The sequence below is a fragment of the Bos indicus x Bos taurus genome, chromosome X (assembly GCF_003369695.1).
Source record: "Bos indicus x Bos taurus breed Angus x Brahman F1 hybrid chromosome X, Bos_hybrid_MaternalHap_v2.0, whole genome shotgun sequence".
Classification (NCBI taxonomy): Eukaryota; Metazoa; Chordata; class Mammalia; order Artiodactyla; family Bovidae; genus Bos; species Bos indicus x Bos taurus.
Genome location: NC_040105.1, coordinates 21,629,699 through 21,654,712, shown reverse-complemented (window position 1 = coordinate 21,654,712; position 25,014 = coordinate 21,629,699). Strand labels below are relative to the sequence as shown.

At 41.5% G+C, this 25,014-nt stretch overlaps 1 protein-coding gene across 1 annotated transcript in view; it reads left to right on the top strand.

Moving 5' to 3' along the window:
- The first annotated feature begins 7,216 nt into the window (after positions 1-7,216).
- The window catches only part of ACOT9 (acyl-CoA thioesterase 9), a 29,223-nt gene continuing 11,425 nt past the window's right edge, over positions 7,217-25,014 (top strand). The window contains exons 1-7 of the mRNA XM_027534033.1: positions 7,217-7,408; positions 10,489-10,580; positions 12,562-12,607; positions 14,630-14,800; positions 15,039-15,076; positions 19,921-20,004; positions 20,402-20,505. Coding sequence (XP_027389834.1) covers positions 7,389-7,408; positions 10,489-10,580; positions 12,562-12,607; positions 14,630-14,800; positions 15,039-15,076; positions 19,921-20,004; positions 20,402-20,505 — 555 coding nt within the window. The 5' untranslated portion in view covers positions 7,217-7,388. The remainder of the gene's footprint in view (positions 7,409-10,488; positions 10,581-12,561; positions 12,608-14,629; positions 14,801-15,038; positions 15,077-19,920; positions 20,005-20,401; positions 20,506-25,014) is intronic.

Here is a 25,014-nt window from a genome sequence, read left to right as displayed (position 1 = left end):
AAAGCCTTTGACTGTGTGGATCACCAGAAACTGTGGGAAATTCTGAAAGAGATGGGAATACCAGAACACCTGACCTGCCTCTTGAGAAATGTGTATGTAGGTCAGGAAGCAACAGTTAGAACTGGACATGGAACAACAGACTGGTTCCAAATAGGAAAAGGAGTATGTCAAGGCTGTATATTGTCACCCTGCTTATTTAACTTATATGCAGAGTACATCATGAGAAATGCTGGGCTGGAAGAAGCACAAGCTGGAATTAAGATTGCTGGGAGAAATATCAATAACCTCAGATATGCAGATGACACCACCCTTATGGCAGAAAGTGAAGAGGAACTAAAGAGCCTCTTGATGAAAGTGAAAGAGGAGAGTGAAAAAATTGGCTTAAAGCTCCACATTCAGAAAACGAAGATCATGGCATCCGGTCTCATCACTTCATGGGAAATAGATGGGGAAACATTGGAAACAGTGTCAGGCTTTATGTTTTTGGGCTGCAAAATCACTGAAGATGGTGACTGCAGCCATGAAATTAAAAGATGCTTATTCCTTGGAAGGAAAGTTATGAACAACCTAGAGAGCATATTCAAAAGCAGAGACATTACTTTGCCAACAAAGGTCCGCCTAGTCAAGGCTATGGTTTTTCCTGTGGTCATGTATGGATGTGAGAGTTGGACTGTGAAGAAGGCTGAGCACTGAAGAATTGATGCTTTTGAACTGTGGTGTTGGAGAAGAATGTTGAGAGTCCCTTGGACTGCAAGGAGATCCAACCAGTCTATTCTAAAGGAGATCAGCCCTGGGTGTTCTTTGGAAGGAATGATACTAAAGCTGAAACTCCAGTACTTTGGCCACCTCATGCGAAGAGTTGACTCATTGGAAAAGATTCTGATGCTGGGAGGTATTGGGGGCAGGAGGAGAAGGGGACGACAGAGGATGAGATGGCTGGATGGCATCACCGACTCGATGGACGTGAGTTTGAGTGAACTCGGAGTTGGTGATTGACAGGGAGGCCTGGTGTGCTGAGATTCATGGAGTTGCAAAGAGTCAGACATGACTGAGCAACTGAACTGAACTGAACTGAACTGTACCTACAGCACCACCTCCTGAGCTAAAATACAAAATACCCTTATGTTCACCCTGTCTTAAGTAATAATGAGGATATATGATTGCTAATACATCATGTTGTGTCTATGTAAAAAAATTTTAGATAGATTGTCTCAGAAAGCTAAAGGTTGAAGTTGGTTAAAATCCATTTGAATTTAGTTGGTTAAATCTTAGCTCTTTGGAATCTCTGCCCTGGAGAGTTTGAAAAATTCTTGGCTGTTATGGGTTTTAAATGCCTTTAGCAGCCTCTCATATACCAAATGATATCCATCAGGATTAGACAACTTGAAGAACTCCGTGATATGACTTCCCTGGTCTGTGATGATGCAGCTGTTGGTAACAGCAGCTACGTGACTCTCTGTCCTGATGCCTCAACTATTGCAGACAATGAATGTGTGATGCTTCAGCCTGGCTGCATCAACAGTGGTCACTAGGAACAGTGCTAAACTAGTTGGTCACACTCTGTACTTGCTGAGATAAGGACCAAAAAGGGGGGAGCTGCTAAACGTAAGTACAGAATGGAGACTAGACTTGCGGACTCCCCGAGCTGACAGAACCACAGAAGCCATGGAAGCCAGACTGAGTCTAGCTTTTTTCATGAACATAAGCACAACTCAACTTAGGTTATTTCTTATAAATGCTTCTTACCATTGTAACAAAACTAGTCATCTCCCTAAAAGTGGTATGAAATAAAAACTTCTAAGCAGTCACTACCATCTTTAACCCCAGTGTAATAACCAGTGACTGTAAATGTTAATACCCTTCTCTTTTTCACTTTCCCATGAGCTTCATATCAGTCTTTGAATTTGGAAGCTCCCAGTTTGACAACTGTTTTTATATACACAGCAAAGTCTTACTAAATACTGTTTTATCGATTTGGTGGTTTTAGTTATGCTGTTTTTTTTAACATTTATTTATTTGGCTACACCAGGTCTTAGTTGCAGCATTCAGGATCTTCAGTCTTCCTTGTGGCATGTGAACTCTTAATTGCGGCTTGCAGGATCTAGTTCCCTGACTGGGGTTGGAACCTGGTCCCCCTGCATTGCCAGCATGGAGTCTTAGCAACAGGACCACTAGGGAAGTCCGTACATGTGCTGTATTTGACAGTATCTATATCTATGTCTTGATCTATACCTATACCTCCTCAGAAATACATATGTATCTCCTTAGGGAATTTTTAAGGGAACTGCTAGGGACAGGGTGAGGGAGATGGAGGAGCCTGAACAATACACAAGGAGTGAGTAATTGTGGGTTATGGTAGGAACTGGAGTCAAGGAAGAAATGGCCCCATTGAAGAGCCTTTTTAGGAGTAAAATAGGGATCTTTCCTCTCTCCAGGCATGGTTTTTGCATCTCCACAGATGAGGCCAAATGCAAAGCCATATGTGGTGACCTGTGCAGTGTGCTAATGAGTTACTTATATAAACAGACCAAAGCAAGCTAACAATCCCATAAAGATCACACATAAAGATAAACTGCTAGAATACCGTCACTGTTTCTGAAGATAAAGTCAGCTAATACTAATGGCACCATCCTGTGTTTGTGTGGCCCCATCTCCAAATAGCACAAGATACACATTTATACTGGAAAAAATGTTGTGTAAATTCAAACAGCATGATTTTTAGTATCTCTAAAATATACAAATCCTCATTGTAAAGGCAGTTTTGAAAGCTTGCCGGCGCTCTGAAGCATGAACTTTTGCAGCGATAGTGCAGTATGTTTACAGCTTTGTTCCCTCTATGTCATGCATCTGGTGCAGCTGTAATTGTATTGGAAGTACCTGTTGATTTTCCTTGGGCTGAGGAATGGCAGGGTTGGTGCCTCCACTGGCCCAGTTGAATGGACTGCTTTGGGGTCTGAAGGGAGGCTCTATTTCCCAGCTGGAATGGTAGCAGTTGAGGTGATGTGAAAAAATGATGCAAAGTTGGTATGCAAGAGAATGGAGATAAATAGGATACAGAGGGAGAAATGAATGGAAGAGAACTGACTTTGTTGGAGAAAGTGGGTGAAGTGGCTGGGAGGGTGGGCATGACAAGGTGAAAATGATAGAAGATTAGGTATGGGTAGGAGAGATGCCCATTGTAATTTTACCTTTTAAGTTCTATTTTATTGAAAGACATCTTTATTGAAGATGACACTCTGAAATGAAGATGTCGTAGCCTAAAGAGACCCTCTGATCCCGTGTCACTAATAGTATGCCGTGTTTTACATGTTTGCCATTTTTAAGCAAGAGGATACTGTTAGAGGGAAAGAGCATTGTTGAAGACATAAACCTTTCAACACTTGGATTTGATGAACAGTAGTAAAAGTGGAGAAGGCAATGGCACCCCACTCCAGTACTCTTGCCTGGAGAATCCCATGGACGGAGGAGCCTCGTAGGCTGCAGTCCATGGGGTTGCGAAGGGTCAGACACGACTGAGTGACTTCACTTTCACTTTTCACTTTCATGCATTGGAGAAGGAAATGGCAACCCACTCCAGTGTTTTTGCCTGGAGAATCCCAGGGATGGCGTAGTCTGGTGGGCTGCCATCTCTGGGGTTGCACAGAGACGGACATGACTGAAGTGACTTAGCAGCAGCAGCAGCAGCAGTAAAAGTGGAGCTCAGGAAAGGTAAGAAAAGTGATAAAAACTACCACCATTTTGAAATTGCCTAGCCTGAGTTTTACTTCTGCTGGAGCTGCTGCTGCTGCTGTTTAGTTGCTCAGTTGTGACCCCATGGACTGTAGCCCGTCAGACTCCTCTGTCCATGGGATTTCCCAGGCAAGAATACTGGAGTAGGTGGTCATTTCCTCCTTCAAGGGATCTTCCCAACCCAGGGATAAAACCCACATCTCCTGCTTGGCAGACAGGTTCTTTACTACTGCGCTACGTGGGAAGCCCAGGTGGAGAATAACAGGAAACAAAAATGTGGGGTAGAACATCTGTTACTTCAGTGATTCTCACCACTACACAACTGTTGCCCGTTTCCTGGCCTTGTTTTATGACCACTTTGCCTTCTATCGCTGCTACCCAAAATCTGGTATGGCATATACCAAATGTACACCTCCCCCCGCCCCCCGACCCTGCCACACACACACACACACACACAGATATCAGGGTTGCTGAGCTGTTTTAAGAATTTTACACAGGCTGCCAATTGAGAGAATTGTAGACATATGGATGAATGCTGGACTGGCTGGGTTTTAACAGGGGTTCCCTGAGGTTAGAACTAAGGTAAGTGGGCTAAACGATGATGATATGATTTTTTTTGTTCTTTAAATAATATCTGCAGTGAGACATCTATGGGGTTGATTGCTCTGTACTCCTTTTCTAAGGAGAGCTCCATATCCCCATTTGAATGGCTACTTATGAAGATAGCCATATGAGTAGATTGTGATGTGTCCACAGGCCTGGGTGAGGAGGTTCCTGTTAAGTCAAATGGGCTAATCATGTGACCTTGCCCTGCTGCCGCAGTTGACCAGCTCAGGGGTGTGTACCTAATCCCACCTGGGTCTACCTCTTTCAGGACTTTTTGTATTTGGGCTACAGATTTTTGGGATCAGTCTCCAAGCATGTGGATGTGGCTGTGATTGTAAAATGTAAAATTCAGGAGCTGCTTTGACCATGTGGAGGACACCATTATATAGGGAAAAACGAACGAAGCCTGTGCACAAAGTAAAGCAAAGATAAGTGATGGAGAAAAAGCATCTTCATGGCATCAAGTCACTGGGTCTAGCTGTTCCAGCCCAAAATGACACTATTTATACACTGAATCACCGATGCTCAGTGGTAAAAAATCCATTTGCTAATGAAGGAGACTTGGGTTTGATCCCTGGGTCAGGAAGATCCCCTGGAGAAGGAAATGGCAACCCACTCCAGTATTCTTGCCTGGGAAATCTCATGAACAGAGAAGTCTGGTGGGCTGCAGTCCATGGGGTTGCAGAGTCAGACACAACTGAACGACTAAACAACAATACACTGATTACAGGCTGATGAGAATGTGTCTGGCTGGAAAGTGACTCAATTGCACAAAATTATAAGCTATGCCTACCTATCATTATACCATCTATGTAACCTAAAAAATTCTCTTGCACTTAATTTTTCTCCCTGAACCTACTGTTGCCTCAAGCAAAAGTTCAAGTAAAAACCAACAAGAAAGTGTAATTCGATAAAATATTTATTGCACCAAGTTAGGTATGGTAGAGTACAAAGAAGTATTGTTACCAAACCAAACCTGGGTCTGGTCACCTGACTCCTGGTAAAGCCAATCTACTGATATCGGGTTGTGGTGAAGGAAAGTATAGTGTTTATTGCAAGGTGCCCAAAGTGGTCTTTAAAGGCCATATTATAGGTGACATTGTAGGTGCCTGATCAGTGTGTGGACGTTCTTCTGATTGGTTGGCAGTGAGGCAACGGTGGTATTTTGGGAGTTAACCATCATCAGCCTTCTGGTTCCAACTGATCTGGGGTCTAAGTGCTTGTAATCAACATTCAGGTGGGGGTTTTAGTATCTGCAAAAAACAAAAAATCAAGGCTATGGCTCAGGGTTTTATCTGTCACTCTTGTGCTATGTGCTAAGTTGTTTCAGTTGTGTCTGACTCTCTGTGACTCCATGGATGGTAGCCTGGCAGGCTTTTCTGTCCTTGGGATTCTCTAGGCAAGGATACTGGAGTGGGTTGCCATGCCCTCCTCCAGGGGATCTCCCCAACCAAGGGATCGAGCCGCACCTCTTACGTCTCCTGCATTGGCAAGCGGGTTCTTTATCACTAATGCCACCTGGGAAACCCCAATAGCTCTTGAGGAGTAACTAAAAGTCCTTGACTTTGCTTTATGGCTAAATTAATATTATTTTGTCTTGCTTGACTGTTTTCCTTTGCTTCTGTATTTTCTCACTTCTCCAGTTAAATTTGCTCCATGGAACTTGGGGCAGAGCTATGAGGCTAAAGCTTTTCTCCAAATGAGAGGCAGGGGACATGGTGGGGGTGGGGGTAATCGGTCCCTGGGAAGGCCCTATAGGGTCCTGCTCTGTTTCAGTAGAACTGTCATAAAGCAAAACAAAACCAACACTGGAAAGGTATGGACAATATGAACAAAAAGAAAGTCGAGATCCCTGCAGGCCAAAAGGAGAGTGGGATTTCAGGAGTTAACCATCATCTGGATGTGGGACTGATAAAAGCAGGGAAAGTTAGGTGGAGAGGAAAGAGGAAGCCAAAGACCATGGGCCATCTGTAATTCATAAACTGATTTTTAAAAAAGAGCCAGCTTAATTAAAACTGACAAATTTTTAGTAAGCATGGGGTATCAGAAAAAGCATACAATATCTACCCTGCCTTACAGGAAATTACCATCTTCAAGGACAAAGAAAGACGTGCGTATATTTTGGAAAGATCCCTCTTATTTCCTTCTTTTCTTTCTTCCTTTGACCTCTTTATCACATTTGAAACGATGCAGTTTGCTAACTTGCTTGATGATTATAAGGTAAGCCTCCAAAGGGCAGGGAGTTTTGTCTATTTTGCTGCATCTTCAGAATCTACAGAGTCCTGCACACTGCAAACAGCTGTATAAGAATTCGTTGAATGAATTGGAGAATCACAGCCTAGGGTAACATCGTCTTAACTTTCTGGCCTTGAATCTCTCTGGGCGGGCCAAGATCGCCCACTGCCAAACGCTAGGGGGCAGACCGAGATTAGAAAAGGAACAATTTTTTCCCCCGGAGGGCAGAGTTCTCAACCTTTGCTAACGTTAGCATGACCTGGGTCGCCTTGAGATATACTGCACCAGGATGATGATGATGTTGTACAGTCGCCAAGTCGTGTCCAACTCTACCTCTGACTAAATCAGCATCTCCAGAGGGTGGGGCCCTGAGTGGGATAACGGAGACAAGCTCCAAGGATGCGGCTGAACCTAGCCTCTGCGTCACACTCCGGTGCCGCCGGGTGCATTTTATCCACAGTATTTGTGATAGGCCAGTGTCGTAGTTAGCAACACTCCCGCTGCTGCTGATTGAGCGGGAACCTGGGGGGAGACGGATTACAGCTTCTCGCCAATGAGTGGGGCTGCAGGCTCAGCGTGGGCCCGCCCCTGGGCAACGAGGCCCCGCCCTTGGACCGCGAGACTCGGCTCCCGGACTGCGTAGCCCCGCCCCCAGCCCCATTCCGCGGCCGTGGTACAAGGGTGCGGTCTGGGTGAGGTCGGATCTGGCGCCCGAGCGCTCTCTTCGTCTTCGCGCTTTACATTGCTTCGACTTCTCTCCACCGACCGGTGCGTGAGGCCCGGCTCTGTGGTCACGCGTGCAGCGGCGGCCAAGCGCGATGAGGCGAGCAGCGCTGCGGTAGGTAGCCGGGCGCCTGGTGGGGCGCGGACCCAGGGGCGCCCACTCCCTGCCTCGGCGCTGCTAGCCGGCCCGGGCGGAAGGAGCGGGCCGCAGCAGGCGGAACTAATGCCGGGGACTTATGGGCAGAAAATAGGGTCGGGTAGGGAAAGACACTAACGTACCGTGACCCCGCCAGCCTCTGCACTGCACCTCCCGCCTGCGCGTCTTCTGGCCGTAGTTTGATGATAAAAGTGAAGCGACACTTGAAGAGAGGAAGTTGGGTGTTCCCTGACATTCCTTTTTCTTTGCTCGTCTGGGGTGTAGTGTGGAGTTAGCCTTTTGTCAGAAGGCTAGAGTTTAGGAGTGCATATTACTTTTATCACCCTCTATGCTTCTTTGCAGAGCATGTTTATGGTTAAGTGCTTGACAGACTTGGACTCTGACTTGAGTGTGTTGTAATGTGGGTAGAGATTGCAGGGTACCTTCCGGCCTCTCAGGACCTCAGAACTGTGTGACTAGGTCCCTTGGTGCTGATTGAATTTTACTTTTACTGAACAGCAAGACCCTTAAGGCCAGGTGGGGGAGTGGCTTTGATTGGGCCACTTGGACAAGGAGGTTGATCTGAATCACAGTATTTTAAGTCTAGGGGCCCATGGGGGTGTCAAAAGGGAGTGGTCTGTGAACCATCTGAAATAATATATATCATTGTGTATATCAATAAAATATATCCCCCCACCCCAGCTACTAGGCATGAGGGGCCACAGGTTTCATCAGATTATCAGTAGGGACAACATGAAATTGTAGTGAAAAGTTACAATACACTGAATATTCACTGGAGAATAGAAATTTGTTATACTGATACACGATTAGTATAATCAATGATTTTTAAAAAGAGCATTCACATTAGGCCTTCGTTGTGCTACAGGGATGTATTTCCACATTTTTTATGGCAGTGTGCAAAGAGCAGGGTTGCAGGACCAGGACCACAGTTTTCCAAATAATTTGACCCAAGTGTTTCTCTGTATTTATCAACTCCTTTCTTCACTATCTCCATTTGATACTCTATTCAGAGATGGTCCATTATAGTGCCTGGCTTATTCCCAAACTTCTGGTCATTTTTGACCTTTAGGGGAGACTCTGAAGAAGCATGCCTTTCTGGAATAGCTCATGTTTTTTTGAGGACTTGTCAATGTAGTAGGCATGCCCCTCCCAGGTTAACGTGTGTTAACTTCTCTATTTTACATATGAGGAAACGAAAGCTCAGAGAGGTTAGGTAACTTGCTCAGGGTCACTCAGCTAACAAGCAGCATGGTAGGCTCTTAACCTCTGTATACTACACTGCTCTTCACTCAGGCAGAATGAGATAGTTTTCCTCAGTCTGCAGAAAATGCTGCTTCTTAAGGAACAAGACAGAATGCTTGTATAAATGTGTATTTACCCAAATATGTGAGATGAGTTGTATAGCTCCTGTTAGTTCGTGATTAGTATTTGAAGTATTTACCCACTCAGAGTCAGATCTCGCTTCTTATATTGTGATCATCTACTCCATCTATTATTATTCCCAGTTAATGTATTGAGGGCATGATTTTTTGCTCTTCCAGCTAATAGTGGCAATGGAAGATTTTTAGCTTTTTCCAGTGTGCTTTTTAAAACCCAATATATTCAGTTGCAGAATAGTAGTTTCTGAGACCACATGCTCTATTTCCTTCAGTGAGGGATTTGAACCTACAGAGTATACAGAAAGTGAAATAGTGAAAAAGTTCAGCTCATGTTCTGAGAAAACACAAATTAGAAGGTCAAGAATAAGAAGATTGAAATATTAATCCACATATAAAAATACAGAAATGGAAAATTTATTGGGAAAAGATAAACCAAAACTGTGTAAGATCGAGTCTTGTTAGCTGTGTAATTGGAGAATAAACACAAAACCAAAACCTGAACCCTTTAGGAAGCATTCTGGTCTTAGTGGATGAGCAGGGAGCATATCAGAGACAGTGTGATGTCTGGCTGGCTAAGGAGTTAATTTAGCCACTGAGCATGTGCTCCTTTCTGTATTCTTTGCAGTTAGAGTAGTTGATTTGGTGAAAGGACCAGGATTTGTTCTAGTAGCACATGACTGAAAACTACATGGAGATTTTACCAGATATTTTTAGTCAGAGACCCTTTGTGAATGCTGTAATTCAGAAGAGAAATCTATAGTAAATTTGGACTCTAAAGAAAATAAGTTAGTTATTACTGAACCTGGTGTTGCTGCTGCTAAGTCACTTCAGTCATGTCCGACTCTGTGCGACCCCATAGACGGCAGCCCACCAGGCTCCTCCGTCCCTGGGATTTTCCAGGCAAGAGTACTGGAGTGGGGTGCCATTAGGTAGTAAGAATTTACTAGTCACTTGAGCTGGAATTAATAGCAATATCTGGGGTTCTTGATGTTTTCAGTGCCTTGCCTTAGTCCACTGGGCTCTCAACAGATCAGTCTGTCAGTCCCTGATACTATGTGTGTGTTATCCCTGATAGCAGAGTGTGTGGTTAGGAGTCAAAACTTATGTACTAGCCAAAATCAAGTTAAACAGCTTGTTTTGGGGGAACAGGTTAAGCATATTTGGGTGAATACCTTGGATTTTATTCCATTGGGGAGTAGGAAATTTCTGCCTAAGTACATTAAATACTCTCTTTGAGTAACCCTGGAAAGGGTTCATTCTGTTTTCAAAGCTGATTGACTTTTAATTGGGTTTAGTTTATTTATTGAGGAAGTATGGTATGACAATAACAAAATAAATATTCTTCGTTTACTCAGCTGTTTACCGGATAGATTCTGGGCTTCTGAAGGTAATAAGTTAGAACCATGAAACCTGGTTGATATCTTTTATTTATTTATTTTGTAGATTGTTAACCTAATTTGCTCTCACTGGAGAGATGGTTTATGGTGTAGCCTCATAAGCAAATATGCATACACTTGAGAAACTAGTGCAGACACTGTAAAGACAGTATTTACTAAGAGTGTGCAATGGCAAAGTGCTCCAGAGGAGGCACAGGTCTTTGGGATTGTGAGGAAAGAAGCCATGGAACCTTCTCTAAGTGTGTTTCTTCTTGTTTTATAGGCTTTGTACCCTGAGCAAGGGGCTGCTTGCTCCCAGCAGAGGACTGACTCAAGAATCTCAGAACCCGGAGAATGTCTTCCACATCCGTGAAGGCAAGCATGAGTACTTACCTTTTAGGCCCATATAGGGAAAAAAAAAACAAAACCCTGTTTTATTTGAGAGGCATGTAGATAGACAGTTAGGGCAAATGATGCATAGTAAAGGTTGCTTTTTCATAAGATTCTCATTTATAAAATGACCAGGATAGCTTTGGATAGAAATCACATTCAGAACTTGACCTTTGGTTCCTGCAAGCCTTAGGGACTGAGCTTTTAGTTAAATGATTTTTACATCCTCTGTGTAGGTACTGTGAAGGCATGGAAAAAAGATATAATTCATGAGCAAGAGACAGGCCCTTCCGTTGTACCAACTAAAGACTCCTAGTCTGTAGTTTTGTTAGAGGTATCTTATTAATCTATGGTTAATCGAAGTTAGTTTCAGTTACTAATACGATATGCAAACTATGGATGTCTGTGTCAGTGTAGGAATATTCATTATAATGAAAATTATGGCTTCTTTAAAGGATCCAAATATATATATGTGTGTATATATATATATACAAAATTTAAAATTTGCTTTGTTTTCTTGGCCCTCAGCAGCTGCCTCTCTTCTTAAACTCATTATAAACTAATAATAATCATTTTTTATCACTGAGCATCAGTAATCTGTGTACTATTTGGGATACTTTCTGTCCATTCTTTTATTTAAAGGACTTGGGAGGAAAAAAAAGTCAGAAATAAGACTAATTTACTCATGGATATTTTTGGCACAGTACTCTATGGTTTAATTGTAATTAGAGTTTGGACCTAATTTATGGTATATAACAGTTGGGTTTTTTGGGCCACACTGTGTGGCTTGCGGGATCTTAGTCGCCTGACCAGAGATTGAACTCAGGCCCCAGCAATGAAAGTACAAAGTTCTAACCACTGGACCACCAAGAAATTTGCTATAACAGTTGTTTGATAGAAAAATCAACCACTTTTTCATGAAAAGTAAAATGCATGTTCATCTAACCATATTTGGTTTTGATCACTTAGTTTTTGAAGGAACAAGGATTGCTGTAGGTAATTTTCTGTAACCGGAATGTATATTTAAAATGCTAGATAACAATGCATGAACTCAAAACATTATTTAAAATCCTATAGATTTGTTTTTTAATGTTGACTAACTACTGTTTAATCTTAATTTATTTCCCCTTTATCCATATAGCATATTCACCTATACATGTGAATCACGATGTGTGTGTGGTAATTGGTATCAACTCTTTTTTTAAGTGCTTAAATTTTTTTTGCAATAATTTATTCTTGCAATTTGGGGCAATGGGCATTAACTAAACTTAAATTGCTTTCTTTGCCTTTCCTTTATTGCTTCATTTTCCTTGCCTCAATTTTTCTAACATTTAGGGTAATATAAATGTATGAGAAATCAATTAGAGTGAGACTCAAATTTTGATAAAAGTCCTACTGCCTATAAGAAGATAGGCTGGGATTCTGTTCATAATGTCTTCATCATAAAGGGACTCCAACTGAAGCTGATACACAGCCTCATCTGATGAATAATTGGAGTTACCCTTTTCTGCTTATTTATAAGGAAAAAAGTTTGTTTTTTTCTGTATCATTTTATGCAAAACCCAAACTTTTTGGCCAGCCCAAAAAATCCCAGTGATTGACACAGGATATTCTTTTCTGCACTAAAGGAGAAGGAAATGGCAACCCACTCCAGTATTCTTGCCTAGAGAATCCCGTGGACAGAGGAGCCTGGTGGGCTGCTGTCCATAGGGTCGCACAGAGTCGGACACGACTGAAGTGACTTAGCAGCAGCAGCAGCACTAAGGAAACAGTAATTGTTTCAAGTTTTGGGGACGCAGAGGCCTGATCCCTTCCCTGAGCTGTTTGTTTATGGCATTAAATGGAAATTCATAGCTCTTTGAAGATTTTGAATGCATGACTCACTTTTTGGAGTTCTGGAGCTCATTACCGTAATCCAGTTCTCACATTCTTAGTTTCATGGAATGACTCTTTATTTTTGTTTCAGTTCGAGATAAGTTGCGGGAGATAGTAGGAGCATCCACAAACTGGAGGTATGCACTCTGTTCATTCGTTCTTCTATCCCTGGAGTGGTATGCCAGGCTTATTTAGGCTCAGTTGATGCTCCCATTGTAGGAATGGGGGAAACCCATTGTTAAGAAATGGATTGAGAGGTTTTTTCACCTGGGGGAGAAGATCAACATTCCAGCATACTCATCAGTTGATGCTTTGTTGTCGTAAAATCATGTAATTTATATGTACTCTACATTTTTCAAAGTGCATTCAGGTATATTACCTGACTGATTGTCAGTGAAACTTAGGACATGCCTATGACATATGTTTCTGTTCATTTTTTGCATTTGATGAGACTGAAACTCAGACATTGAACGATCGAGTACTGGGGTTTGGAACTTGAACCCAAGTTTCCTGGTTCATCTGTTTCATGAAGCGTGACTCCTTTATTGCTTCTTATGAGTTCATAATTAACCAGGTCTTCCATACAATCTTTATCTCTCAGTATTTCCTTATTGTAAAATAGGGTAGTATCCCTCTTGGTGAACAGAATTTTGAGGCTAAAATGAGATAAACAGAAAGCACAGTAATAATAATCTATTGTTGGTATAAAAATTACCTGATGACTTCTTTTTATCTCATTGTATGAAACATTTCAATTTACTTAAAAGTGGAAAAAATGAATACCTTTTGTTCCCACCATCTGAATTGGGTACTTAGGAACATTTTTCCAAATTTGCCAATTTACATATACAAGTCCCTGGTGGCTCAGATGGTAAAGCATCTGCAATGTGGGAGACCCGGGTTTGATCCCTGGGTCGGGAGGATCCCCTGGAGAAGGAAATGGCAATCCACTCCAGCACTCTTGCCTGGAAAATCCCATGGACGGAGGAGCCTGATAGGCTACAGTCCATGGGGTCGCAAAGAGTTGATCACGACTGAGCGACTTCACTTTCACTTTCACTTACATATACTGGCTATATAGGTTCATGACACTTCAGCTCCAGTTATGTTCCAGTACATCTCTAATAAATAAATATATTTTCCTATGTAACAAGCAGTTATAAATCTCCAATAAGTAAGATGTTCTCTCATGTGGTGAAATTGACAGTCATTCCCTAATAGTATGTTATTCATCCATATTCAGCATTCCTCCATTGTTCCCCACATATTTTTTTATAACTTTTAATAAAAATCAAGATCCAGTAAACAATTGCATGCTTATGACTCTCGTCTCCCCTAGTGTAGAATAATTACCCCTGCCTCCTTTTTTATCCCTATGAGTTTAACTTTAAAGAGGCCAAGCCATTTGTCTTGTTGAATGTTCCATATTCTGGATTTACCTGGTTCCATTTGTAGGCTTCACCTTTCTGGCAGTTATACTTCATAAGTAAGCTTAGAAAGACAGCTTAATGAATGATACTGTGAATATTTTAGTTCCCTATCCCCTTGTGTCTCTCTCCTCTTCCACCTTAATCGTCTCTTCTTTTTCTTCCCTTTCTGTCTCCTTTTCATATTATCTTCCTCTTTACCTTTTGGTGTGCCTTCCAAACTTCTTTTGGATATACTCCATTTTTCCTCCTCTGTCTCTCTTTACTGAAATTGAAGGCAGAGAGAGAGAGAGAGAGCTGGGGCACAGAAAAAACGAGACTTGTCCAGGTGAGAAATGGGAATGTGGAGTTCAGTGGCCATGTTGTTCTTTAGTGCATTTACATATATATTAAAAAATATATATTTTTATTATGTCCATTTCTGTATTTTTAGTTTGATTTCCAAGATTCTATTCTTTCAATACACTTTTTGATGAGGGTGAATGTATCGTTCATTTGGATATATCTGTATCACTTATAAGTGTATTTTTCTTATCTACTAGGCTGAGAAATTTCAAAAGACATTTTTAATTTCACCAAGTGGCAGGTGGGAAGGGAGGGAAGGAAAAGGAGATGAGGTAGGTCCAGACCTGCTCTTTCCTCCTTTCATGGTGTCTGACTGGCCTGTATAGCACTGAAGTTGTGGGAGAGCAGGTTCCTGTGTTTCATGAAGCTTGTATCCTTTCTTCTCAGAGACCATGTGAAAGCAATGGAGGAAAGAAAACTACTTCATAGTTTCCTGGCTAAGTCACAAAAAGGACTGCCTCCTAGGACCATGAAAGACAGTTACATTGAAGTTTTCTTGCCTTTGGGCAGTCAGCCTGAATTACGAGAGAAATATTTGACTGTTCAAAACACCGTAAGGTAACACAGCGCTAGTTTTGCTTGTGCCATTTGTTTTTATTTCCTTTCTTTGTTATAACTTTGAGATCCGTTCACTTATCTAAAATGTGTGATTCTCTGATTTTTAATATATTCAGAGAATTGTACAACCATCACCATAATAAATTTTAGTAGATATTTATCACCTCATGATGTGTTATTTTTTTTAAAGGGTGATCATCATGATTTTCATTTCATCACAGTTTTCTTTATTTTACAGGTTTGGCAGGATTCTTGAGGATCTTGACAGCCTAGGAGGTACTGATATTTTAATATTTTTGAATAGGGACTTATATCAATACATTGATGCCTATGGCTGGAAAAGGTCTTTTTATTCTTTAACTTGCACAGATGAAGATATTCTAAAAGAGCAGAAAAAGAATGGCATCTACTGATTCTGAATTGTCATAATTATTTTATTTAATTAACCGAAAAGTGGCAGAGTACAAGGAGTTGTTCTTCCCTGAATCATGTGAGAGTATGATGATGACACGAAGCACATCAACCCCAGCTATTTTCACATGTGTTTCCTACAAACAAGGACATTCTCCTTCATTAACTACAAGATAACCCTCAAAATCAAGAAATTAACACTGACATTTAGACAGTCTAATCCTCAGACCCCATTCAACTTTGGCCAGAGGTCCTTTATAGCAGGAGGATCCACTTCTGAATCACGTATTGTGTTTAGTTGTTGTATCACAGACAGTTCGTCAGTCTTTCCCTGACTTTCATGACCTTGATCCTCTTGAAGGTTATGCGCCAGTTCTTTTGTGGAATTTCTTTTAATTTGGATTTGTTTGACACGTCCCCAAGATTAGATATGGGACATGCATGTTTGACTGGAGTGACGTAGAAGGGATGCTGTGTTTCTGTTGCATCTTAGCAGGTAGAGCATAATTCTAATTTGTCCTATTCCTGTGATGTTATCTTTGATTCCTTGGTGAAGGTGGTGTCTGCCAGGTTTCTTTGCTGTAAAGTTACTCTTTTCCCCTTTTAAATTAATAAGTACCTTGTTGGGACTTGTGAAAATCCCATTCCTCATCAGACTTTTATCAATTATTTTAAACTCAGTAGGGACTCAGGGATTCCTATGTTACTGAATGGAGTAGAATGTATTTCTATCATCTGTTTTGATGTTCAAATTGTCCCGGGACTGTTTCAGTCCCTTCATGCTGACTTCTATGGTTTTTTCTGTTTTTATTTATTTATTTTTTTTCTTGGATGTGTCCCCATCATTCTCTGAGAACTTCCTCACTTTTTGGCACAAGATCTTCTAGGCTCATTTCTACTTTTTGTGTTCCAGTCCTGGAATCAGCCAAATCTCTGAGGAGCCCTGGATCTTTTTAATGGAGAAACCAAGATCTGGGTGCTGGAGTGGTCATCGTTGCTGGGGTATCACTATTCCAATGCCCTTTTAGTATGTGAGCTGGGGAATATATGCACATACATGTTCATTTCCATTTATACCTGCCTGCCAATCTATCTCTTTCCTTCTTTCCATCTGTTTATATCTCTGTCTGTTGGAACCTTGGGTTCATACTGATAGTCCCAATTCTAATCTAGCCACAGGTTCATTCTTTATTCCTCCCTTTTCACATTTGTAATTCCCTTCTCCAGCTGGTTCCATTATCCAGAATATAATTACTTATTTGATCAGTTCCCCTGTATGTAGCCAGTTTCATGTGACTGCCACCTCAAAATCCTCCTGGATGCTCCCCTCACCTTGCTGGGGTGCTGCTCTGTACCAGGTGACCCTCTGCAGGTCACCATCCTCATTGTGCTTGGGCTGCAGCTTGCTGGGCCATGGCTCTCATTGCCTCACTGTGTGTCCTCCTGACCCCATGTGGGCTTCAGCACTCGATCTGGGATTTGGGGCTGTGCTGCTTGCTCCTACTGAATGGCCTTTGGACTGAACTGTTGGGAAAGCATTTAAAGAAAGGCTCTGTTAATCTTTAAAATAGAGACGTAATCCATTGTTGGTCTTACACCTAGCTACGTTTTTCTTGAAATTAATAAACTTGCTTAAAAATTCATAAGTTAGTTAATGTTAGTCACTCAGTTGTGTGACTCTATGTGACACTGCCAGGGACAGTAGCCCGTCCATGGAATTCTCCAGGCAAGAATACTAGAGTGGGTTGCTATTTCCTTTTCCAGAGGATCTTCTTGACCCAGGGATCAAACCCATGTCTCCTGTGTCTCCTGCATTGCAGGCGAGTTCTTTACCACTAGTGCCACCTGGGAAGCCCTAAAAATTCTTACTGGCTCTTAAAAAAAGATCTTTCTGTCTCTCACGTGCGCGCGCACGCACGCACACACACACACACACACACACACTGACTTGACTTTGGTTTACTTAGGTGTCCCTAAATAAATGGGCTTCCCTGGTGGCTCAGATGATGAAGAATCTGCCTGCAGTGTCTGCCAGTGAAGGAGACACTGGTTTGATACCTGGGTTGGAGAATTCCGTGGACGGAGGAATCTGGTGGGCTACAGTCCAGGGGGTCACAAAGAGTTGGACATGACTGAGTGACTAACACTTAGCTTAAATACACAAACTCCCCTGCCACTATGCTGTTTTTCTTCATCACCTCATGTAGATGGCTAGTCCCTTTCCCTTGTTCATTTGATACTGTTCCATCCCTTTTTTCAAGAAACTCGCCTTTTATCACATACACTTTCTCCCTCGTATCTCAGGCCTTTGCTCAACTTCACTTTTCCCTCAGTTTCTAAACATATTCAAGGCTCTTGAGTTTTACAATGAAAAATAGGTAAAATCCCCTTCCCTTATAGCACTCTGCAGTTTTCTTTCCCTCTCACTTGAGAGCTAACTCTGTTCTGGCTTCTGCTCCTCTGTGTCATTGAGCTGATTATGCCAAGCAGTCTGTTGCTGCCTTACTGCGTGATCTCACAGGTGCTTCTTAGCATACATGACCCCTTTGCAGCTCCTGACAGTGTTGAACTCAGCTGTGGGCATTGGCGATATCTCCTCCCACCTCTCAGGCTGCTACTTCCCAGTCTCCTTTGTAGCTTCCTCTTTCTCTGTTGATCCTTTAAATGTTGCTGATCTCCAGGGTGTTGTCTTCTGCCCCTTTTTGTTGTTGATAGATGCACCTTCTTTATAAATCTCGAATCCCAGTGCTTCAGTTGTTCTCAGTATTGTTGAGTTGTTCAGTCGTGTTTGACCCCATGGATACCAGGCTTCCCTGTCCTTCACCATCTCGCAGAGTTTGCTCAAACTCATGTCCATTGAGTCAGTGATGCCATCCAACCATCTCATCCTCTGTTGTCCCCTTCTCCTCCTATATTAGCTGTATTTATTTCACTAAAATGTACTTAAATAAAAACCAGTATAAAGAGGCACAAACATGAGAACAGGAAAAATTCACCATGAAAATATAAAAATTGCAAACCTGCTTGCACGTAGTAATAGTCTTAGTTCAAAATGGATTGCTAAATTTGACTGCTTTAAATTGAAAAACTCCCATATGACCAAAGATACTATAATAACAACAAAAACCCTAGCACATTTCTGCAAGAAAGAATAACCAAAAAGAAGAATGAAGAAAATAATAAACTATATAAAAGGGTTACTACAAATGAATAAGAAAAAGATAAAGAAGCCAACCAAAAATGGGGGCTTCCCTGGTGGCTCAGTGATAAGGAATCCACCTGCCAATGCAGGGGACACAGATTTAATCCCTGGTCTAAGACGATCCCACATCCCACAGAGCGACTAAGCCCGTGTACCACAACTGCTGAGCCCACGTGCTGCAGTGACTGAAGCCCACTTGCCTGGAGCCTGTGCTCCACAAAAGAAGCTCTGTTGTCCTCTTCTCCTTTGGCCTTCAATCTTTCCCAGCCTCAGGTCTCTTTGCATCAGGTGGCCAAAGTACTGGAGCTTCAGTATCAGTCCTCCCAATGAATATTCAGGGTTGATTTCCTTTAGGATTGACTGGTTTGATCTTCTTGCTGTCCAAGGGACTCTCAAGAGTCTTCTCCAACACCATGGTTCAAAGCATCAATTCTAGTATGGGAGCTATATAAGGTACATTTCCTGGCCTGCTCTTGTGAGTTGCAGACCAGTTTGTCCTCCTGCCTTTTGGCCATCTTCATTTGGATCTGCCATGGACTTCCTGAATTCAGTGTGTTGAAAATAGTCCACTCTGCTCTCCCTGTGTATATCTTTTTTCTCAGTGAATGGTACATTGTCTTCACTCATGCAAGTTAGATACCTGAGTTAATTTAAGTCTTGTCAAACCTGCCTTCTTCTTAGCTCTTGGATCTTTTCTCTTGTCTTCATTTCCACTAATGTGCCATAGGTCAGACACTTACAGTTTCCTTTCTGGGTACCATTAAGGTTTGTAAATGGTGTTTCTTGCCTTTCGCTCCTCATCCCCCTCCCAGTACATCCTTTAGCAGGTGCATGGGTGGAAGAGTTTATTGTTACTCAACAGATACTGAGCACAGACCCAGTCCTGAGGGTTGATGATACAAATTTGAATGAATCATAGGGTAGGCAGGGATGCTATTGAAGAAGTACAGTACAATTTTAAATGAGTTGATATTTGTAAGGTACATAGAGTCATGCTTGGCACCTGTACATACTTGTTAAAATATGGGAAGCATACATATCACCACAGGGTAGTGTAGGAGCCGAGGGTATTATGGGGAAGGAGGGAGAGCTCTAAGCCAAATAATAGTTTCATGATTCAGGAAGAGTCAAGAGGAAAACAGGTAGGTGAGTCCTTGTCTTTTATTTCTCTTTTTGAAGATGTTTGATGTTTTCAGACTCATGTGTTGGGGGCTTTTTCTGACTTAGGCACCATACCTTGGTTGAAGATAATAAGCCACCTGGTAGACCTGGGCTTTGGGCTTCAGTTTCCTCATCAGAGCTAAAATTCAACGGACAGATTAGAGGATTTCTAGATCTCATTAATGTATCAAAATCTTTGGTTCTAGGGTATGACCACTAGTGGGATATGGGGAATTGGGTCTTCAAAACCAGATAAGACTGTTTATGAGTTTCAAGGAGTGAATTGTAAACATTAAAAAATAATTTTGCTTTTTCCTTTATTTGGTTCTCTTCTGTTTTCCTACAGTTCTTATTTGCTACATGCACAACAAAATTCACTCAGCTAAGATGTCTCCTTTATCGATAGTTACAGCCCTGGTGGACAAGATTGGTAAGTGATATTATTTTCTTGGCATACTTAGAATTTTTAGTAATTATAAAATATCGATATTAGAGGAAATATTTTCCTTTTATGGAGAAATTTTTATGTATATATATGTATATGCATATGAAAATGTCAGCTATGTACCAACATGTTTTTTATAATTATCTTCGAGTGGAAGGGTTTTGCGTGATTCTGGTTTCACTTTTTATATTCTTTGCATTGCCTTATTTTTCAGAAAGACATACACATGTCTTCAGTATGTCAAAAAGGAATCATATTTTTAGTTTTCAAGACAAAAAAGAAATATAATGAAATTTATGAAAATTTCCAATGAAATATGTCGATTTACAGCACAGAAAAGTTGGAGTATGGTTTATGCTCAGGTTGGTTTTCTGTTTTGTAGATATGTGTAAGAAGAATTTGAGCCCAGAACAGGACATCAAGTTCAGTGGCCATGTCAGTTGGGTTGGGAAGACATCCATGGAAGTCAAGATGCACATGTTCCAGGTGTGTCTGTGCCGAAATCTGCCCCCTTTTTCTAATACAGCCAGCTAGTCTCAGTGAAAGAAAAGCTTGCTTACCTATCTATCCATAGACAGGTGTATAGTTTTATAAGTTTTCCACTTATAGAAGAGCAATTCAAGTTCATGTCATACAGATGGTGTATTAGTATCCTCCTGGACAAAGACTGACAGATTATTTGGTGTTTAGGCTTAATGTTTATTATTTTCAAATCATATATAGCTCCATGTTAAGGTACTTGTTTCTGGTTTTACCCTACAGAATTTCACAACAGTCTGAGTTCTGTTAAACATAAATGGAATTGGTCACTGTTAGTTTCTTAGGGCTGCTGTAGCAAAGTACCACAAACCAGATGGCTTAAAACAACAGAAATTAATTGTTTTACAATTGCAAGGCTAGAAATCCAAAATTAAGGTCTCAGCAGGACCATGCTCCCTCTAAAACCTGTATAGGAGAAGCCTTCTTTGCTTCTTCCTAGCTTCTAATGGTTCGCTGGCTTTTTGGCATTCCTTGGCTTGTAGTTTTAACACTCATTATCTTCCTTCTTCATGACATAGCACTTTCTTCTTGTGTTTCTATGTCTCTTCTGTTCTTACAAGGGCATCAATAATACTGGATTAAGGGCCCACCTACTCCAGTGTGACCTCATCTTATCTGATTATATCTGCAACAACCCTATGTCTAAATACAGTCACCTTCACCTGTGCTGACGGTTGGGACATCAACATATCTTGTTGGGGGGCACAGTTCAACCCATAACAGTCACTTAGATTACTATAGCATCTAGGAACAGCCTCTCTGATGAGCACAAGTCAGAACAGCTATTATAAGGTAATGAAGAAGGACTTCCCTGGTGGCCTAGTGGCTAAGACTCTGTGCTCCTCATGCAGGGGGCCTGGGTTTAGTCCCTTGTCAGGGACCTAGATCTTACATGCTGCAACTAAGAGTTTGAATGCTGCTAAGACTTGGCACAGCCAAATAAATTAAAACATATTTTTTTAAAGAGAGATGAAGAAATTTGTCAAGAAAAAGTACCTCGAAGATAATAGTACAGAAATCAAATAATTCAGAATATGTTCAAGATTTCATTGTGAAACTTAGCTAAGAACAACTTAGTTATATCAGGGTATTAGATGGATCTGTCATTCAGATACATTTTTCTTTTCTGTTATGAAATCATGAAGCATTTCACCTTTTGGAAAAAGTCTGGAGGTTGCTCTGCAGTAATTAAAAGTATTTTGTCAAAATCAGTTCAGTTCAGTCGCTCAGTTGTGTCCGACTCTTTGCAACCCCATGGATTGCAGCACTGCAGGCTTCTCTGTCCATCACCAACTCCCGGAGTTCACTCAGACTCATGTCCATCGAGTTGGTGATGCCATCCAGCCATCTCATCCTCTGTCGTCCCCTTCTCCTCCCGCCTTCAATCTTTCCCAGCATCAGGGTTTTTTCCAATCTCAGTTCTTTGAATCAGGTGGCCAAAGTATTGAAGTTTCAGCTTCAGCATCAGTCCTTCCAATGAATATTCAGGACTAATTTCCTTTAGAATTGACTGGTTGGATCTCCTTGCAGTCCAAGAGACTCTCAAGAGTCTTCTCCAACACCACAGTTCAAAAGCATCAATTCTTTGCTGCTCAGCTTTCTTTATAGTCCAACTCTCACATCCATACATGACTACTGGAAAAACAGCTTTGACTAGACGGACCTTTGTTGGTAAAGTAATGTCTCTGCTTTTTAATATGCTGTCTAGGTTGGTCATAGCTTTTCTTCCAAGGAGAAAGTGTCTTTTAATTTCGTGGCTGCAGTCACCATCTGCAGTGATTTTGGAGCCCAAGAAAATAGTCTGTCAGTGTTTTCATTGTTTCCCCATTTATTTGCTGTGAAGTGATGGGACCGGATGCCATGATCTTAGTTTTCTGAATGTTGAGTTTTAAGCCAACTTTTTCACTCTCCTCTTTCACTTTCATCAAGAGGCTCTTTAGTTCTTCTTCACTTTCTACCATAAGGGTGGTGTCATCTGCATATCTGAGGTTATTGATATTTATCCCGGCAATCTTGATTCCAGCTTGTGCTTCATCCGGCCCAGCATTTCACATGATGTACTCTGCATTTAAGTTAAATAAACAAAATAGGTCCTTTTAAAATTTGATACTGTATGTAAACATCGAATTTTTTAAACTCCCTTGTTGCTGCTTTTAAATAATAATAATACTGCTTTTAAAACCAAACATGGGCATACACACTGAGGAAACCAGAAGGGAAAGAGACACGTGTACCCCAGTGTTCATCGCAGCACTGTTTATAATAGCCAGGACATGGAAGCAACCTAGATGTCCATCAGCAGATGAATGGATAAGAAAGCTATGGTATATATACACAATGGAGTATTACTCAGCCATTAAAAAGAATTCATTTGAATCAGTTCTAATGAGGTGGATGAAACTGGAGCCTATTATACAGAGTGAAGTAAGCCAGAAAGAAAAACACCAATACAGTATACTAACACATATATATGGAATTTAGAAAGATGGTAACAATAACCCTGTATACGAGACAGCAAAAGAGACACTGATGTATAGAACAGTCTTATGGGCTCTGTGGGAGAGGGAGAGGGTGGGAAGATTTGGGAGAATGGCATTGAAACATGTATACTATCAAGTATGAAACGAGTCGCCAGTCCAGGTTCGATGCACGATACTGGATGCTTGGGGCTGGTGCACTGGGATGACCCAGAGGGATGGTATGGGGAGGGAGGAGGGAGGAGGGTTCAGGATGGGGAACACATGTATACCTGTGGCAGATTCATTTCGATATTTGGCAAAACCAATACAATATTGTAAAGTTTAAAAATAAAATAAAATTAAAAAAAATAAAAAATAAAAAAAAATATTTAACATAGCATCTGTTATCCAAACAATGGAAAGAGATGCCATTTATTGTTTACAGTGTATTTCAGAAATCAATGTCTAAATTTAAAAAAACAAACAAACAAACAAACATGAAGTTGTTGGGGATGGTGCTATGATTTGTTCACTTCCTTTCTTAGCCCTAATGGTTGATTCACAGTGGGTTCCTGGCATAAGACCTGCTTTCTAAAGAATCTGTGGCAAATAGATTGAAAAAGAGATAAAGGAATTATTTGGAAGCAAGCCAGTGAAAAATCAGTGCCAGAAATACACTTGTGTTTTAAATTTGCATTTCTCATTGGCCATTTTAATGAATAACTCATGGCTTAAGTGATCTTTTATTCCAGAGAAGGAGCTTGGCAATAGATACCCTGCCTCTGGTTTGGCTAAAATGTAGGGTTCAGATCCCAGCTCTTGGACTTCCCTTGCAGTTCAGTGGCTAAGACTTCACACTTCCACTACAAGGGGCACGGGTTTGATCCCTGGTTGGGGGACTAGGATCCCACATGCCACATGGTGTGAGCAAAAAAAAAATCCTAATTCTGCTGTTTGTTAGCCATGTGACTGTGGGCAGATTTCTTGCCCTCTCTGAGATGCTGTTTTGTTAGCCACAGTAGCCACTAATCAAATGTTGCCAATTATGTTAATTTATCATCATTGCTGTGGAGATGGTTCCAGATCTCTTCTAGGCTTGACCTTCAGACCTGCCTTTTGGGATTCCCATAGATCTCTCTCCCATGTGTACTCTTGCTGTCTCCCAAGTCCGGTGTGTTCCAGACTGTGTCAGCTTCCTTTCCAATCCTGACTCTCCTTTGCTTTCCCCTTTCCCACCCTCCTGTTTCTCCCAGCTCCAAACCTTTGTGAAAGCTTTAATTTTTCCCTGTCCCATGCAGCCTTTTGCCAAGTCTTGCAGATTTGTCACCCACTGTTGCTCACCAGAGTCCTTGCTTCCCTTTCCCCCTGGCCTCTGAGTTTCATTCAAGCCCTCACTGCCTCTTGTGTGAGCGTCTTAGTTGTCTTTTAATTATTCTGCCTGTCTTTAGTCTCTTCTGTCTTAATTTTACACATATCTACCAGATAGATCTTCCACAACTGATCTTCAGTCATATCACTTCCCTTCTCAGAACCCTTCAATGGCCATTATCTGTGGTTCAAAGTCTAAATTCCTTTGACTAGTTAGAATCTAAGTGTTAGTCACTCAGTTGTGTCCGACTCTTTGCGAGCCCCACAGACTGTAGCCCACCAGGCTCCTCTATCCATGGAATTCTGCAGGCAAGAATACTGGCGTGGGCTGCCATTTCCTTTTCCAGGGGATCTTCCTGACCCAGGGATCGAACCCGGGTCTCCTGCAGACTGATTCTTTACCATCTGAGACACCAGTTATGATCTAGGATGCTCCATAAACAGCACCAACCTACCTGGTGGCTGGTTCACACACCTTAGAGCACACCACTGGAGACCTTAAGCATCCTAAGAGTAGAGTTGTTTGTTTTGCACCCACGATGCTTAGCACTAGTGCATGTTAATTACAATAAACTGGAACATTACACAGTAGGTGAGTGGATGAGTATCCTGTTGTACATTTTCCCTT